The sequence below is a fragment of the Rosa rugosa genome, chromosome 7, assembly GCF_958449725.1.
Source record: "Rosa rugosa chromosome 7, drRosRugo1.1, whole genome shotgun sequence".
Taxonomy (NCBI): Eukaryota; Viridiplantae; Streptophyta; class Magnoliopsida; order Rosales; family Rosaceae; genus Rosa; species Rosa rugosa.
In genome coordinates, this window is record NC_084826.1 from 34,893,628 (window position 1) to 34,913,474 (window position 19,847).

At 38.6% G+C, this 19,847-nt stretch overlaps 1 protein-coding gene across 1 annotated transcript; it reads right to left on the reverse strand.

The window, feature by feature from the left end:
- Window positions 1-11,443: 11,443 nt before the first annotated feature.
- On the reverse strand, window positions 11,444-16,468 carry LOC133720742 (histone-lysine N-methyltransferase, H3 lysine-9 specific SUVH1-like). Its single transcript, XM_062147202.1, has 4 exons — window positions 16,372-16,468; window positions 16,135-16,191; window positions 13,609-16,009; window positions 11,444-11,729 (listed from the first exon to the last, which is right to left on the reverse strand). Exon 3 carries the CDS (start codon window positions 15,867-15,869, stop codon window positions 13,671-13,673), a length of 2,199 nt encoding a protein of 732 aa, XP_062003186.1. The 5' UTR covers window positions 15,870-16,009; window positions 16,135-16,191; window positions 16,372-16,468; the 3' UTR covers window positions 11,444-11,729; window positions 13,609-13,670.
- Between the last annotated feature and the right edge of the window lie 3,379 nt (window positions 16,469-19,847).

Consider the following 19,847-nt stretch of genomic DNA (forward strand, 5'->3'; position numbering starts at 1 on the left):
AAAGCCACATATCCATCTGAATCGTCCACCAACTCGATTCGTCAATCACCTAATCAGATACTATCTTGACTTAGTAAATTACTCATAAACCACACATATACTGAAATCCAACGGTCGGATTCTAATTATATGATGATCCGACGGTCGAATCTTAATTTAATGATGATCCAACGGTCAGATCCTCACGGATCGCCCTTAGGATCATCCTCCAAAATTATAATGAAGATCCAACGGTCAGATCTTCTTGAATCGTCCTTACTAACATCTTCACAAAATTATACGAAAATCCGACGGTTAGATTCTCACGAATCGCCTTCCGAATCACTATTTCACAATTATACGAAGATCCAACGGTCGGATCTTCGCCCATGACCACACAAAGTCATCGGGACAGTCATACGATCAACATATCTAAATTTGAAGTAAAACCGATGGTCAGATCTTCGCAGATCGTAAACTTAAGATAAAACGTAAAAACGTTAAATAGTAACGTAAAAACGTAAATCCACTATTTATCAACTTTTTCTAACCTAACCTTGTAATATATCAAAACGCTCGTATGGATGCGTAGAACATAGCCTAGATAATAAAAATTCAAAATATGGTCGAATGCGCTGCCACAAGCGGTGGTCAGTGGGCGGTCAACGCGGCGGTCAACGCCGGTCAACCACCTCAGATGGCAAAGTGACCAACTACAAACTGGTTCAAAATGAAAGGGTGATCGACTTCCATACCTGGAGCTAAGTCTGGTTTGGCCTAGATCGTCCTAGATCAAGCTTGGAAGTCGGATTAATCCTGTGCGTCCGATCAGATTTCAGATTAAATCAGGGACGTCGAAAAAGTCAAACCATGATCTAGCGTTCTATACACAAAATCGTGATGAAAGGCTTACATGGGGATGATCAGGGGGAAGAGGAGATCACGAAAATGGGAACGATCGGCCCATGCAACGCCGGAATCGGGGATTTCCGGCCGGGTCGGGTTTGCATGGCTGGGGTGTCTTCGATCTCCATCTGGGGGCAGCGGCGGGGCAAGGCGGTGGCAGGGAGCGGCTGTACGGCTCGAGGCGACCTCGGGGAGGGCCGGGTCGTGGCCGGAGGACGAGCGACGGCGCCGCTGGCGTCGGGTCGGGTCGGCGGGTCGGCAAGGGTGGGAGGGTTTTGCGCGAGAGAGAGAGAGAGAGGGGGGGACTATTCCGCAAAAAATCAGATTTTTTTCGTCCTTAATGAAAAAAATCAGATATTTTTCCTATTTATAGAAAATTCCCAATTTTCAAATATTCATAACTTAATCATACGAACTCCGAATATTACGTTCCACATATGCACGAGATCGTATCGACGAGCTCTACAACTTTCATGAAGGAAGTTTTCCGAAATTCCATACGTATAAAAAGTCAATTTTTGAGACGCTCCTAAATACGTACGATTTCGAAATAAAATCGTTCAAACTAATTCCACCACTTCTCCAAGCCTCGTACTCGCTCCCACTATCGTGAAATCATTTCTAAAAAACAACGGAATTTAATTTGGATTTTTCGGGGTATTACATTCTACCCTCCTTAAAGAAATTTCGTCCCGAAATTTGAGCGTAAGTCAATTCCTCTCGATTAAGGTTGACCTAACCATAGAATCTCCATCTTTTCCAAATCTGTAGAAATCTACAAAGCCACAGCCCCTTGTATAAAAATACATTCCTATGGCCACTAAATCCTTTCATCACAATGTAAATTCACAAAACAACTGCTCAACAACACTCCACATCACATACACAAAATCGTCACATGGATCATCTCATAGATCCTCACATAGATCATCACATAGATCTTCACTTAGATCATCACTCTGTACTGGCATACAAGCACAGTAAACATTCCCACAAAGCATTTCGCTACTCAATTAGCATCACGGTAAATCTCTATAGTAAAACTTAAGCATACACTATTCTACACAACAATAGAGATGCATCACTCAAAACAATTCATCCCCAAAAGCACGCCAATACGATATGTCACCCAGCGATGATGACTTGGGCTTGCTCAATCCTTGGGCTAAGCATTAGGGCTGGCCATTTGGGCCGAAGAAACCGAACCATCCAAATTTCGAACCGGCCCAAACCAATTTGGGTTTAACATTTGGGCCTACTATTCGGGCCGAACGATTGGGCTTAACATTTGGGCTTACTATTTGGGCCTACCATTCGGGCCGAACAATTGGGCCTACAAATCGGGCCGAACAATTGGGCTTACTATTTGGGCTTACTATTTGAGCTTACTATTTGGGCCTACCAATCGGCCCACCAACTTCCAGCTCGGCTACGGTATGAAATTGTACATACCGTATATACGTATGCATACCATACAGACCGTATATATGTATGCATACCGTACAACTGTATATACGTATGCATACCGTACAGACCGTATATACGTCCGTATATCAAGCATATACGAGATCCAAAAATATTTGTAAGAGGTAAGGTTCGAACTCCCGACCTCGAACACGAAGGTTTTGCTCCCAACCACTGAAGCAAGAGCTGCCTTCATTAATATATGCTCACGTGTTATATTTATTATGTCATAAGCGACATAAATAAAATAACGGGGAAGGCAAGGTTCGAAACCTCAACCTGCCGCACGAAACCTTTTTTCCCCAACCACTGGAGCACAAGCTGTGCTTAATATAATGTATACAAATGTTATACTTATTATGTCATAAGCGAACATAATAAAAATAAACGAGAGGCAAGGTTCGAACCTCTGACCTCTTGTACAAGAGCCTTGCTCTTCAACCACTAGAGCACCAGCTGCTCTCGTTACTATCCATGCAACTTCTTTTATTTATTCTATCATAAGCGATAGAATAACAACAAACTGTCGGTACACTCCACGTGCCACGACACGTCTCTTCCGTGATTTACGGAAAGCAAATCACTTTCGGCTAAAGCTGTCTGCCACAGCGTCTCGAGGTTCGGCCTGTCCCCTTACACGCTCTCCACGCGCCAACAACTTTTCCGGGTTTTCGGATGACTTTAATCCAACGCGTAGATTGAATCTCAGAGATCGTCCATCCAACGGTGGAGATCTGCTCACCTCGTTCTATAAATAGGTGCATCCTGGAGAAAAACTGTTCACACCAAAGAAAAGAAATTTTCCCCAGCCATTCTCTCTCAAACTCTGCAGCCTTCCTCTCGAAACTCAAATCCTTTCTTCATCAATTTCAATCCTTCTCTTCTGATCTTCTCTCCCATTTGAAGATTCGATTTCATCTTTCCTCTGAGAATCTCAGATCTCCAATCACCAGTTCAACAACTCCAATCCTTCTAACAAAATCTCCCTCAAACACTAAACCATGTATTCCTCGATATTCACATCCTCTCACCTCATGACCCAAGAGCCACGAACTCTGCAACTAATGGAGCTCCAAACCCCGCAACAAATGGAACCACAACAACAGCAACCAACAGAGGAGGGAGGAAACACCCAAGCAGCTGGAAGTAGTGCCAACATGGATTTCTGGCGAAGCCGTACCAGATGGATTCCTACTCCAGAACAAATAAGAATCCTCAAGGATCTTTACTACGTCAAGGGATTTAAGTGCCCATCTACAGAGCACATTCACGAGATCTGCCTCCAGCTGAACCAGTATGGACATGTTGAGGGTAAGAACATTTACTTTTGGTTCCAGAACGTCAGGGCTCGAGAGAAGCAGATGAATAGGTGTAATCAGGCTGCTCCAGTGCCCATGGGAACTAGTTCTCTTGGTACTGGTGGATCCATCGATCTCAATTTTGGGTCCACTGGTTCTACTGGTGCTGGTGGATCCATCGACATCAATTTTGGGTCCACTAGTTCTACTGATGATGGTAGATCCATTGATCTCAACTTTGGTTCCACCTATTCTACTGGTAATGAAGGATTTCTTGATTTAAATTTTGTTTCATATTCTTCCTCACACTTCAACACTAATACCAGTACAACTCTTTTGGCACAACAGGAGGACAAACATCCCTGCAACAACGAGGAGGAGATCACCAGGAGGTTCAAACTCTTCCTCTGTTCCCCGTGCACGGCGAGGACGTCTTTGGTAACCTGAAGGCTACTTCCGAGGAAGGTAGCGCTTTTGGTTACTATTCTGGTGGCTCAGGCGGTTACCACAGTGGCTCAAACGTTTCTCTTGAGCTCAGCCTCAATCCATCCGGAGCTGCTGACTAGGCTTAGTATAGCATAGTCCTCGTTTTCCTTTCTTTTTTTTTTTTTTTTTTTTTTTTTTTTTTTTTGTAATGTAAAATCAATAAGATGGTGTGCATGTTTTCTTTTCTTTTTGTTTAACCAACAACAACACCAAGGATCGAACCTTGGTCACCCAATACTATTTTCAAAACCATAAACAACTCTACTGCACACATCTTTCATAATGATGCAATAAAAACAATCACTCAAAACCTAGCAATCAATTAAGTCACACAGAGGTCAAGCTAGTATCCTCTGAGTCAAACCAAACACAATAATTTCGTCGCTAGAATTAGGGATTAATAAAGCTAAACACTTCCTGAGTTAGCTAGGAAAAACCCACATCTTTAGAGTTACACTTACAACTCTAAAAAAAAATCTCGATCATTCCATCTATCAATTGCTTCAACAAGCAATATGTACCATCTTAGCATCTACTAATCGATAATGGTACAACACTCAGTATCTCACCCACGAATCACCTCACTGCTCATTTGGTGGTAAGTCAACATCTAGTGGGTCAAAATTCTGTGATTATAGCACTTCACACTAACCACGTCATAATCCATAATCTGTCCTCACAACAGTATCTGGCCTCATAAATTAGTTATACAACACTAGCACTCCTAGAGTTGAAAACAACGTTATTACCTAAGCTCATACATCAACACAATGTCTCTTCACAGTCAATCCTATCACGAGGTCATATCAATCTTTCCATAAGTCAACCATACACAAAATCCATCATAGTAACAACAAATTATGCATTACTACTCAACAATAGTCAGTGAAGCAGCACTCCACAATAATTTCCAATACCATCCGCAGACCTCAAACCACACCCCGACATTTAGCTAATATATAGTAGCTATCCTAAACACCAAACAACTGTGCATGAATGAATGCTCCATTATAACACAATTCCATCACTAAGCAACCAATAACTGCTAAGTATTCTTCAACTCAAAACATCTGCATATCCAACTAATGGAAAGTATCACAACTACTAGTCAAATACTCGTAACGACTTTAGATACAAGCATTGGTCAAACACCATGACCCCAACAACCAACGACTACAATGCACATAAGGATACTGTTTTTCGTGGAAACCATCCTCAATAACTCCACCAGAGTTTAATCCAAAGGTTCCCATTCCTCAAAGGTTATAACTCAAAGAAGCTACACAAACTCCACCACTTCACTTACAAAGTCAACCTATGCCATGATCACTGCCATGATCACTTAACATACTACCCTTATTAAAGGTAACATAAGTATCTCCCAAATTACATCACTACACTCGTACACCAATATAGTCTTGAGAATTCTGTCTCATAATCTCTCACACTCCTATCATCTTGAGTTGGTGAGATCAATTCTCTTTTCAACTATTCCTAGGGTCTCAATCTCTTTCACCATTTCAACCCAAGAATAACATCCATCACATCAACTACAGGTAGACTAGGCAACTCAACCTCTAATGCCTCCACCTCATCCTCAACTGTCTCCATAGAAAGATCCTGTCCCTACATCAGACTCGACCTCTACCTCACCGACTCATCAGAGTTAAATCCAGAGGTTCCTATTCCTCGAAGATCACAACTCGCGGAAACTAAACTTATTCTAATACGAACTTAGTAGACAACTCTACCGTCCTACGGACTTACACGTTGTCTAGACCCCATACTAAGACATACCCAATGATTATACCAGTACCGAAGAGTATATGATGGGGATCCGCTGCAGACGGGCCATCACTCGGGAGGTACTGATTATCACCAAATATGTACCTTACGCTCTGATACCAAACTGTCACGCCCCGAATTTTGAATAATAAATTCAAATCCGAAACATGAATAATTACAATTACAAAATCCAAATCTCGAAACTTCGAGTTCATTATTACAATTCACTCTCACAAGCAATATTGTAAAGCTCAAATGAGCATAACACACCTCACAACGTACAATTGCTGTAAAACTCTAACAATTGCTCTAACCGCACGATCACCGTCCTGGTTCTCCTGTCCTGTAGGATTACCCGCTACACAATTTGAATAGTGTACCGGGAGTTGCAACAACACAAAACCCGGTAAGCTTTTGACAGCTAGTATGAGTAAACAAGAAAGAACTGTTGATTTATTAAATTACAAGACCACCACAAACCCACGTTACTTTCTCACTCTCATATATATATATATAGACACTTATGAGTTACTCTCAATTTCCCCCATAAGGTCACTCAATATTTGGCAGACAGACTAGAGCTCTAACTGATCGTTTCCACCTACCCGGCGCGAGAGCGTGGTTCACGATTTAATACTATTTAGTTCCACCTACCCGGCGCGAGAGCGTGGTTCGCTGATAGTATGCCATGGTCACCCCGTGACCTATTGATCTCCACAGATCACAACAATTTATTGTTCCTCAACAATAAAACTCAACATCTCTCTCAATATATTGTTTCACAACAATAAACTCAATACCCCTCACAATATATTGTTTCTCAACAATAAACTCAATACCCCTCACAATATATTGTTTCACAACAATAAACTCAATACCCCTCACAATATATTGTTTCTCAACAATAAACTCAATACCCCTCACAATATATTGTTTCTCAACAATAAACTCAACACAACTCCAACAATACATATTATTTCACGTAATAATATATATACAGACATTCACATAGGAATGTCTAATACACCAACAATAGTTCATATGATTGCAAAATAAAGCAATTAAATATATTGGGTTCGTAATATGAACCACGTGAGGTTTACTCACCTCCAATTCCAGCTGCGTCTTCTAAAAGCCACATATCCATCTGAATCGTCCACCAACTCGATTCGTCAATCACCTAATCAGATACTATCTTGACTTAGTAAATTACTCATAAACCACACATATACTGAAATCCAACGGTCGGATTCTAATTATATGATGATCCGACGGTCGAATCTTAATTTAATGATGATCCAACGGTCAGATCCTCACGGATCGCCCTTAGGATCATCCTCCAAAATTATAATGAAGATCCAACGGTCAGATCTTCTTGAATCGTCCTTACTAACATCTTCACAAAATTATACGAAAATCCGACGGTTAGATTCTCACGAATCGCCTTCCGAATCACTATTTCACAATTATACGAAGATCCAACGGTCGGATCTTCGCCCATGACCACACAAAGTCATCGGGACAGTCATACGATCAACATATCTAAATTTGAAGTAAAACCGATGGTCAGATCTTCGCAGATCGTAAACTTAAGATAAAACGTAAAAACGTTAAATAGTAACGTAAAAACGTAAATCCACTATTTATCAACTTTTTCTAACCTAACCTTGTAATATATCAAAACGCTCGTATGGATGCGTAGAACATAGCCTAGATAATAAAAATTCAAAATATGGTCGAATGCGCTGCCACAAGCGGTGGTCAGTGGGCGGTCAACGCGGCGGTCAACGCCGGTCAACCACCTCAGATGGCAAAGTGACCAACTACAAACTGGTTCAAAATGAAAGGGTGATCGACTTCCATACCTGGAGCTAAGTCTGGTTTGGCCTAGATCGTCCTAGATCAAGCTTGGAAGTCGGATTAATCCTGTGCGTCCGATCAGATTTCAGATTAAATCAGGGACGTCGAAAAAGTCAAACCATGATCTAGCGTTCTATACACAAAATCGTGATGAAAGGCTTACATGGGGATGATCAGGGGGAAGAGGAGATCACGAAAATGGGAACGATCGGCCCATGCAACGCCGGAATCGGGGATTTCCGGCCGGGTCGGGTTTGCATGGCTGGGGTGTCTTCGATCTCCATCTGGGGGCAGCGGCGGGGCAAGGCGGTGGCAGGGAGCGGCTGTACGGCTCGAGGCGACCTCGGGGAGGGCCGGGTCGTGGCCGGAGGACGAGCGACGGCGCCGCTGGCGTCGGGTCGGGTCGGCGGGTCGGCAAGGGTGGGAGGGTTTTGCGCGAGAGAGAGAGAGAGAGGGGGGGACTATTCCGCAAAAAATCAGATTTTTTTCGTCCTTAATGAAAAAAATCAGATATTTTTCCTATTTATAGAAAATTCCCAATTTTCAAATATTCATAACTTAATCATACGAACTCCGAATATTACGTTCCACATATGCACGAGATCGTATCGACGAGCTCTACAACTTTCATGAAGGAAGTTTTCCGAAATTCCATACGTATAAAAAGTCAATTTTTGAGACGCTCCTAAATACGTACGATTTCGAAATAAAATCGTTCAAACTAATTCCACCACTTCTCCAAGCCTCGTACTCGCTCCCACTATCGTGAAATCATTTCTAAAAAACAACGGAATTTAATTTGGATTTTTCGGGGTATTACATAAAGGCTTTGGACAAAGGTCGAAATCAGATTATGCATGTAATGAATTGACTTACGTTGAGTACTTGGATTTGCATGTTCATTGACCAAACTTTCACTTGTTCTTAATGATTCGAATGCATGAGATCATGAGTTGCGTTGATTGTGTGATACCTGTTTTCGAAATATGTTGGATTAAGTGCGTTGCTTGATCAACTGAGTAAAGGAAAGTAAAATAAGGGACATTGGTTGCGTTGATCTTTGTTTCTTGGTTGATGATGGTAATTAACAAGATAAAGGGATGCATGAATATGTTGATCTTGAAAGGTTCTTGATAAATTGTTTTCCAAAAATTCTTCTTTTCCCACCTTTGTATAGAAACGATTTTAATCTTTTATTTGTTTTCTAAAATTTATGTTTTCAATCTTCAAAAACCCCCCTATCTTTTATGTTTTGTGTTCTTGTATATTTGTAAATAATTAAAATTAATTTAGTTAGAGTTTAGGTTGCATGTCACGTAAATAATTAAATAAATAAAAAAAATTGTTTTTAAAAATTCATGAATAGTGTCTCCGTGAATAGTAAATATGTGTTGGTGTTTTCTAGGAATTAATTTGGTGGTTTTTAGGAGTTTGTTATGTGTTTTTTAGGTGCTCCTATTTTTTAAGGATTGGTTCCTTATTTTTAGGAAAAGTAGTATAGTTTTGACTTAGGAGTCCTTGTTTGATTTGGCTTTGACTTTGTTTTCTTGTAGATTAAGTAATCCTAATTAATATATGACTAGTAATCCTTGTTGTATGTGGATTTCTAATATGACTTGGACTTGTAAAATGTATTTAAATAGGAGTAGGATTTCCAAAACCTTTTCTAACTTAAATTCTCTCTTTCTTTCGAATTCTATGTATATATATACTTGTATATTTTGTAGTTTCTTCATTCCTTGTCTTCTAATTTCGTATGTTAAATGTATGTGCTCTCTCTCTAACTTTTGTTGTTCTAAATTCTAATTTTAAGCATGCTTGTACTTGTAAACTTGTAATAATTTTCGTGAAACTTGTATGTTATATCTTTGATTTCGTAAGTGTTTATATTGTTCTTTTAATTTGTTTCTCACATGTTAGCACCCTCAATTCCCGATTTAAAACGATCCCTGCTTATTCTATACTAACAACTACATATTTTCAGGGTTAAATTGGCGATTGCTTTTGCACGTATCAACTGCCACAGCAGATTCAGCTGCCTTCCCATCTGGTTGTTTAACCGTAGCACTGAAATGTTTTTCAGACGTGATAGTGCAGCAGTTGGTTATTCCATTCTTATCCCTAACCAGAGCGGCTCACCACTTCTTCTATATCCTTTCATTTTTTTTTCTATATAACAAAAAAAAAATAGCAAAAGAATAAAAGCTATTATTACTAGCACTCAAGTACTGGTGCCCCAATCGGTGCAAAGGTAGAATTATTGAGAACAATAGTCCGCAAGGTATTTTAGAATGAGTAAAACTCACCATTAGGGTCAAAACTTTCTTGCATCGGACAAAATGATACTTAACTTTCAAAAGTGATCAAAATGATACCTAAATTTTTAAAAACAAATCAACTTGATACCCAACTTTCAAAAGTGATCAAAATGATACCTAAAGTTTTAAAAACAAATCAATTTGATACCTCAGTTTAATTTTTTGTAACTTTTTGTTAAAATTAATCACGTGTGGTGCAGTATTTTGTAGGGTTATAAAAATATTTTACACAAAAAACTATTTTTCAATTATTTTTTATTTTGCTTTGTTAATTCTCATCTTCTTCTATCTCTGCCTCTCTCTCTCTCTTCCCATTTTTCTTTGTTTCTTTAGAAGTTGGAAAACATCCGAACTTTATTTGTTTCTACGGTCGATGGTATAATTGAAATTGAATGGAAGATTTTTTTAAAATTCTAAAGAAGAAGAAGATTGGGTTATAGATGATTGATGGCCCTCTGACCACAAATCACTTCAATTTTTGTGCTTGATTTTGCATTTGATTTAACAAAGAAGTTTAAAAAAAGGGCTAAATACTGACAACTACCCTGTAGTTTGGCTCTAAAATCAATTCAGTCCCTAAACTTCTAATTTCATCAAGAACACCCCTGCACTTTCAATTTTGATCTAATAAGTCCAATTTGTTAGTCTTCCGACAATTGAGTCATTTAACTTGTTGACGTGACTCATATATGGCCTATGTTTTATAATGTGGTGTTGAGGTGACCTGCATAGTCAATTTTGGAGTGAGTCACACTATTAGAAATTTATCAAATAAATAGTTTTTCAACATATAATCCAACTATAACTTGAACTCATAACAAAATATTAATGAATTGGACCTATTAGATCAAAATTGAAAATATATGGGTGTTTTTGATGAAATTAGAAGTCCAGAAACTGAATTGATTTTGGACCTAAACCACAGGGTAGTAACTAGTATTTAGCCCTAAAAAAAATAAACTGACGTATCAAATTGATTTGTTTTTAAAACTTTAGGTATCATTTTGATCACTTTTGAAAGTTTGGTATCAAGTTGATTTGTTTTTAAAAATTTAGGTATCATTTTTATCACTTTTGAAAGTTGGGTATCAAGTTGATTTGTTTTTAAAAATTTAGGTATCATTTTAATCACTTTTGAAAGTTAGATATCATTTTGTCCGGTGCAAGAAAGTTTTGACTCTAGTGGTGGGTTTTACTCTTTTAGAATTTAGAGTAAGAATTTAACTCAATCCAAAGCAGGACATGGCTGATATTTGCATGAATTTGAATACCTAAAGCAGAACACCATACTTTCTGCTAAAACAGCTACCCAATTAAAGGACAAGTTAATCCAAGCCGGAGAGTCAATTCGCCAGGATGAGAAATGTACTTTTTGCAAACAGATACAAGCAAGTAAAACAACTCCATAAGAAATCTCCCAATAACATCTATGTTACAGCATAGATTGACAATGACCAAAGAGGATCTTGCATGTGCCCAATACTAAAGTCATTAATGGGGAAAGCGTGATTTTCTGGAATACCTTGAATATTTGTGAAACCTGATGCTTCCAAGGTAAGGAAACTCTGAAAATAGATGCTCTCCTAGGCAAACATACTACATGAGTTCTTTCACACAGTCGACAGCATACCAACTGCAAAAGGCACATGGTAATATGGAATGAGTAAGAAGTTGAGTTGAATAAAAGTTTTTTCATTATCATTCTGATAAGCGATAGAAGTGTTTATAAGTAATAAAACTATAGTAAACTATATGGAAAGTAAAAAAATCCATGGTAAACAAATAGCAATAAACTTGTATTAACACACAAACTTTGATACAAGCTTTCCAAATCTGATACATATAAGTAGGGAAATAGCAACTGTCATGACGTTCACTATTGGGGTTCATTTTGTTATTGTATTTCTGTTTCCAGATAAAACTGTTTTTATAGCTCAAGGCCATCCCAGCCTTTGTGTAGTACTTCACACTCTCTTTCAGATATGACTCTGATTAATCCAAAAATAGAAAACAGTATCACAAAAGTTTCTTGCTGATAACATCTCTTAATTTCATAGAAATAAGTCAATAACTGACATCAGAAAAAGGTTTAAAACTTCAAGTTAAAGAGGCAAAAAAACTATTGGGTTAACATTTCAATTGTTGGAAACTCGAGGACCAGATCAAAACACTTTATGAGACCTTAGGGTACAAAAAATAGATTTCAATTTCATATATAAGCATCAAAGGCGGAGATCAGGGGGAAAAACACACCATGCAGTATGAGTAAATAGGCTGAAACACCACATTATTATAGAAATCCTATCTTGGAATATTATTATATTACAACGGCTAATTGAAATATAAGATGGTACCAAACTTCAACCTTAGATGTTAGAAAATGTTGGTTTACAGGGCATGGAAACTCGAGCACTAATAGACACTTCATTAACTTAGGGTATGTAAATACCCAACATCATATAATCAAAAGCACTAGAGGCACCTGATTCAAATGGAAGAAATTGCCAAAAAAAAAAAAAAAAGAATAAACGAGGAAATATTACAAGGACAATATGACACGCCGCACATGTCAGTCAGATAAAACACAATGATGATAGAAATCATTTCTAAGAATATAGTACATATAACCCATATATATGAAGCCAAAACCAATAGTGGTTAGAATTTTAGAATACCCAATACTCATTGTTAACTGACAATTTGACACGCCGCACGTGTCAGTCAGATAAAACACAAAATCATGATAGAAATCATTTCTAGGAATATAGTACATATAACCCATATATATCAAGCCAAAACCAATTGTGGTTAGAATTTTAAAATAGCCAATACCCTTTGTTAACTGATACCCTATATTTGTCTACTAAAGTTTAATATAGGGTCCTCATTGGTCACAACTTAATACAATCAGAAGCTACTCAACCTTAGACATGCTATAGGTGATGCTTCTGAAATCTCTATGAAAAATGGACATGACTATCTTTACGGTCCTTTTTTTTTTTTTTCCTCCTCCTATAAGGCTGTCTGCACAACCAGCATTAGCTGTTTATGAAATTTGCTCTTCATGACCTTGCGATAAACAGGACCCAAGTAAGCCAAATACTCTATTGGTCTTTATGACAATTTTAATGTAAAAATTTCAACCAAAACTCACCACATTCAATGCATTATCTTAATAAAATTTCAAGGAACTTATCCGTTTCTCCTATAATATAATGTCTTATAAGTTCAAACAGGTGAAGCATCTAGACAAAATCAACAGATCTCATGCTAATACATTACAGGTTTTATAATAGAAGGAAAGACATAACCTTCTGAGTCCTGGACATAAACTATCAGATACTTATGAACACTGTGATACATGCTTTTTTCCCAGAATTTATTTATGCTTTTAAGCCAATCAGTCCTCTTACTTTAGCAAGAATTTTGCAAGAATAAACAAGAAAAAGCATAGTGAACATAAGGAGTTTCAGTCAGTAACAAACTCAATTAGGAAATCAAAGACCTCTAACCTTTTTCAACAAGTTGAAATTATCAACATCCTTCATCATCAGATAAACCCATTAACAAGCCATTAGTAAAAGAAGCTTCTACACTTTATTGACCCACAAAGGCATATTTTCTTCCTCTGGTATGCTTTCTCATAAGGGATCATCCCATAATCATAAGTCAACTCTGTCATAGGAGGAATGTGTCCAACCGCATAAAACGCAACATGTAAATCAGATTCATTTTTATTTTCACGTAAAATTGGTTGCCAGAACACATTTGGAGAACAGTTGTGATTCATAAAGCGAGCAACATTTCCAGCAGTATTTGCACTTATAAGTAGAGGAAAAGGGACATTTGGAGTCTCATTAGAATCACCAGGCAGAACTCCCAGTGGCTGACAAGTACGATTAGCATCAAAACTGTAATCATCTGCACGGTCATCCCCAAGCTTTCCTATACCAGAAACATTTAGAGCTTCCCCTGCATACTCGCATAAGAAAGCACCAGCACGGATGGGATCCCAGGACCTCAAACCCCAACCTTTATCCTTAGTCTTAAACACTTCCAAACGAATTTTCAAGCCACCTTGGGACACACGATTACGACAATTAGGAGGGCATGTGCAGGAAGGACCACATTCATGTAATAAGGATTTTTGGTTCACAAGAAGCCCATTTGCAGTATATGGGAGATAACCTCCATTTTTCTGAATGCAAGGGCAGTTGGAATTACCAGGGAGACATCCACCAGTACAATTACACCCAGCAGTAGGTTCTGTAAGATTAACAGGTTTTGAATACTTAAGACTAGGAATATATGTGAAGTGTGCAGGGCCTTTCTCGCCATCTACGTCATTTACAAGAGAAACGGGAAAAGTTTCTGCCCCTGAAGTAAGATCTGGCAATATCAATCCAACCCTTGTAGTATTTGTTTCTTTCCATTGCTCAATTGATTTCCATACTGTAAACGCTTCAGGCTGTCCAGGTAATCTTACCAATCTGTACTTGAATACATTGCCACCACTCTTTCCTTTATCTACCCATGATTCATGGATTTTGTATAGACCGTCATAGACATATACCTTCCCAGTTGGATTAGAAACATCCTTAATACCCCGAATTACTCTTACATCATTACCCCGATGCAAACTTTTCTCCAAAGCTAGATTACCCCTTTCAAGCTTCTGATCCTTTGTTTCCTTATCTTTCCTGTTATCGTTGCCGGCATTGCCACCTTGGCCACTATATATCAACTCATTCCCATCCTGCATATGATCCTCATACCCTCCAGAAGAAACAATGCTCAATGCTAAGGGCTCTTCCTCTGAACTGTTCTTGACTCCCATATAATCAATCCCACCCATAGTTGGAGCGTGTAATCCAACCAAGCACAGTTCCATTCGGAAAAAGAAAATATCCCCAACGTCAACACCGGGCACTGTACCAATCCTCTTTTGGGCATTTGTCCTAATTCCCTTATTCATGAAGAGAGTTCCAGCCCTTAGATCAGAGCGTCCTGTTCTCGACACTCCTGGTATCCCTTCCTTCATCTCTTCAATTTGTGAAATCTTTCTTCGTAGTAGATCATAACACACGAGTACATATCCAACTGATTCCTTGTTGCCATCAGTTTGTCTCAAGGTATTAGTATATGTGGTGAGAACATTATGAACTATTGCATCAATGTCGACATCAGGCAAGGCAACATTAATGTCCTGGCCACCCCGTGTCCTCTTTTGAGACTGGAACTTACCCTTTGGCCTCCCGACTTTCCTTGTATTTCCTGCATCAACAACGCTCTCGCTAAAACCATCTTCCTCCGCAGCCCCACGTTGCGGTTGTGGTAGGACACGACTTCTAGTAATCCTTCTCGAAGGTGTAGTATCTCCTCCATTCGAAGTTCCTGTACTCTGGTTGGGGGTTGAGGGTGGAGGAGGATTCCTAAAGGAATTTATTGGAACTGCATTAGATATTGGATTACTGAAGCCAAACGGTTGATTCTCATTGGGTATACCACTTGGTGTTTGTAGATTTTGTTGGAGCGGCCTTTGAGACTCTGATGAAATGAAAAAGGGGAAAAATGGGGAAACCCCAGGTGGGAAAGGACCAGCAGGAGAAGCACAAACAAAAGGAGCAGCACCTTGGGGTGTCGAAAATGAAGAATTACTAGAAGGTGAGGGGAATACAGGAACAAGACGCCTCAAAGGCCTTACATCCAAAACCCTAGACTTATCAAATGACCCAAAACCAGGAATAGAGTCTTGACCTAAACTGTGTTCCATTTAAAAGTACCAGGGAAACAGAAACAATTTTTCGAATACCCAAATATCAATACCGTAACTGTTTCAACAGCAGAATACTTGAAAGATTAAGTGCAAATTCGCAGGCACTGAGAAGACAAAGTTGGGGTGCAGAATGCAACCTAAAAATTAGACAAACAATAGAAACTACACATTAGCGCATCAAGCCAAGGTTATGAATTTGTTGCTGGAAAATAAATTCATAACGTGTAAAAAATAATGAAAATGAAATTTCGGCTAAACTCACTTGAGCTAAGAACCACATAACGATGGAGACTGCACAAGCTGGTATCTTTTAACAGATCTGAAACCCAAAACCCAAAATTGTTACGATTAAAAACTGATCATAATCATATTCTCAAAAAAAAAAGAATCCCAGTACGATTTTATAACCACATCTGATTTGTTCAAAACAATTTAAGATCGGTTAAGAAGAAGAGAAAAATGAGGAGGAGGAGGAGCAGCAGTCAGAGAAGCGGCATACCTGGAAATATTGTTTCTTTTGGAAAGACAACTGCTTTTCTTCTGCTGACTGAACTGAGAGCGGGTCTTTTCATTTCTTTGTTTTCTCTCCTTTTTCCCCTTTATAATTCCCAAAATTAAAAATTAAAAAATTAAAAAAAAACATCTCCTTCATCACAATTCCAATTTTATTTTAATTCTTGTCGGTGAAATAGGCCCAAAAAACCAAGGTTTTGAACAAAATTAGCAATAATGATTTATGCAAATGAATAGTCTTGTTTACCAAATCAACAGTTTTAAAAGACAAATGAATGGTCCTTTCAAAAAAAAAAAAAAAGACAAATGAATGACAAATGTACCTTAATTACATGTATTAAATTTAAAATCTGAATTTGTAACAACTTAAAAGTTAAAACTGTAAATTTTTTTCAACCCGTCTGTATGAACGATAATGAAGCTTGTGTTCTCTCTGAAGATTACACAACAAACAAAGTTTTCAGCAAATCGACTTGGGCAATCGCTAGAGAAGAGAAGTTTGTTCCTATTTTGAAGGGAATACATGTTTCTTGAATGAATTCCTATATATTAGATACACCTATTATAATGCCCCGACTTACACCTCACTAGGGGTCATCATGGGCCGGGCTAGGGCCGGCCCTACCCTAAATTTTAGGGCTTAGGGTCGGGCCGGGCCGGGCCTAGTCAAAGTCAACAAAATTTAGGACCGGGTAGGGTCGGGTCAGGGCTTAAATATGCTAACTCTTACCTGCCCGAAAAGCCCGATCCGTTAGGGCTGAAAGGGCCGGGTCGGGCCGGCCCTCAAATAGGGCCAAATAGGGCCGAAATGGGCCAAAAAAGGGCCTTATTTTGTTTAACAAAAAAAAAAAACATTATTTTTTTCTTCTCAAAATATGGCTTAATGGTATATATTGGTAATAAAAGACTCATTGTTTTTTATTGAACATATTTAATACACACACCGAAGGTGGAAGTCACTGAAATTTTTACCACTACCATATATTCATATACGGACGACATCCAACGGTGCATTTTAAAAAATTCCATTTCGTCCCCCATTTTGCTCATGGAGGATAACAAGCCTAATAAACGAGTTATACTACATTAATAGGCATATAAGGATTATGTGCGATCCAAAAATTTTGAAATGGAAATCGACCAATCTGAAAATTCTCATATGTTTATACAACATTGATAGGTATTGTGTAAAAAAATTAGGCCGATCTGCCATGAATAAGGCGCCCAACGTAGCGGTCAACGCTTTGCACAAGCAAACTTCCCTAAGGGGAGCGGCACCATGCGCGGACAAACGTTGCGGAATTTTGACATCCGTAAGTAGACTCCCTACTCATGAGAGTGTGGGAGCTGAAAGATCGAAAAAAGTGAATTGCCAAGGACCGGTTAAGAGCATATTTGTTTTATGTTCTATTTAGGGTATTGAGTTGACCGGGTAGATCGAGGTCCAACCGAATGCGGAAATTGTTGAAATTTCTACCACTAACATATATTCATATGCAAACAACATCCAGCGGTTCATTTTAAAAAATTCCATTTCGTCCCCCATTTTGCTCATGGAGGGTAACAAGCCTAATAAACTAGTTATACTACATTACAAGACATATAAGGATTATGTGCGATCCAAAAATTTTGAAATGAAAATCGATCAATCGGAAAATTCTCATATGTTTATACAATAGTGATAGGTATTGTGTAAAGAAATTAGGCCGATCCGCCGTGAATAAGGCACCTAACGGAGCGGTCAACGCTTTGCACAAGCAAACTTCCCTAAGGGGAGCGGCACCATGCGCGGACAAACGTTGCGGAATTTTGACATCCATAAGTAGACCCCCTACCCATGAGAGTGTGAGATCTGAAAGATCGAAAAAGTGAATTGCCAAGGACCGGTTAAGAGCATATTTGTTTTATGTTCTATTTAGGGTATTGAGTTGACCGGGTAGATCGAGGTCCAACCAAATGTGGACATTGTTGAAATTTCTACCACTAACATATATTCATATGCAAACAACATCCAGCGGTTCATTTTAAAAAATTCCATTTCGTCCCCCATTTTGCTCATGGAGGGTAACAAGCCTAATAAACTAGTTATACTACATTACAAGACATATAAGGATTATGTGCGATCCAAAAATTTTGAAATGAAAATCGATCAATCGGAAAATTCTCATATGTTTATACAATAGTGATAGGTATTGTGTAAAGAAATTAGGCCGATCAGCCGTGAATAAGGCACCTAACGGAGCGGTCAACGCTTTGCACAAGCAAACTTCCCTAAGGGGAGCGGCACCATGCGCGGACAAACGTTGCGGAATTTTGACATCCATAAGTAGACCCCCTACCCATGAGAGTGTGAGATCTGAAAGATCGAAAAAGTGAATTGCCAAGGACCGGTTAAGAGCATATTTGTTTTATGTTCTATTTAGGGTATTGAGTTGACCGGGTAGATCGAGGTCCAACCAAATGTGGAAATTGTTGAAATTTCTACCACTAACATATATTCATATGAAAACAACATCCAGCGGTTCATTTTAAAAAATTCCATTTCGTCCCCCATTTTGCTCATTAAGAAGTTAAAATTACATTGGTAAAATGGTTTCAACTCGACCAATTGATTATTTTTAGTTATGTTGATTACTTGATTTATTTCAAAATTGGTATTACATGAATATATTGTCCAATTTGAAATAATAGCTTTGTAATTATTACAGTTAATTAGTTAACAGTAATTATTGGTAAATATTAAAATACCCATAAGATTATATTAAAACGGCGGCGTTTTTGCCGAATTAACGGTTAATTCTTTAAAAAAAATTATTTTTTTCTTCTCAAAATATGGCTCAATTTAAAAGACTCATTTCCTAATATGGCAGATTGAAATAATTTTCTACACTTCCATAGTTTTATACACATAACACATGTAATAGAAAATAACAAAAATAAAATATAAATTTTAGGGCCGGGCTTTTAGGGCCGGGCCGGGCCGGGCCTAGCCCTTACGGGCTCAATCGGGCCGGGCTGTAGGGTAGGGCCGGGCTTTATTTGTGTGACCCATACCCTACCCTAAATAAAAAAGGGTCGGGCCGGCCCGCCCTAATGGAAGGGCCGGACAGGGCTTCGGCCCTACGGGCCGGGCGGGCTTAGGGCCCAAGGGCCATATGATGAGGCCTACACCTCACCAAACCATAGTTATTCCATTGCTTCGAATTGTTAGAACCTAAGTCAAGATTTTCTTAACCTAAGTTTTAGGAACCAGCAAGGAAAAGAAAGGAATTCAAGTATTCAACCTATTACGAAATTCAAATGCGTAAGCATTTATTTAAATGAGGAGACATCCTTCTAGTATATTTGAAAGTCTTTTTTTTTTTGTTACAAGCGGGACCTAAAAGGCCCAAACAAAAACAAAGAAAAAGCTAAGAGGAGACAGTTCTCCTAGTTCTAGTTACAAAAGCAAGATCATCAAGA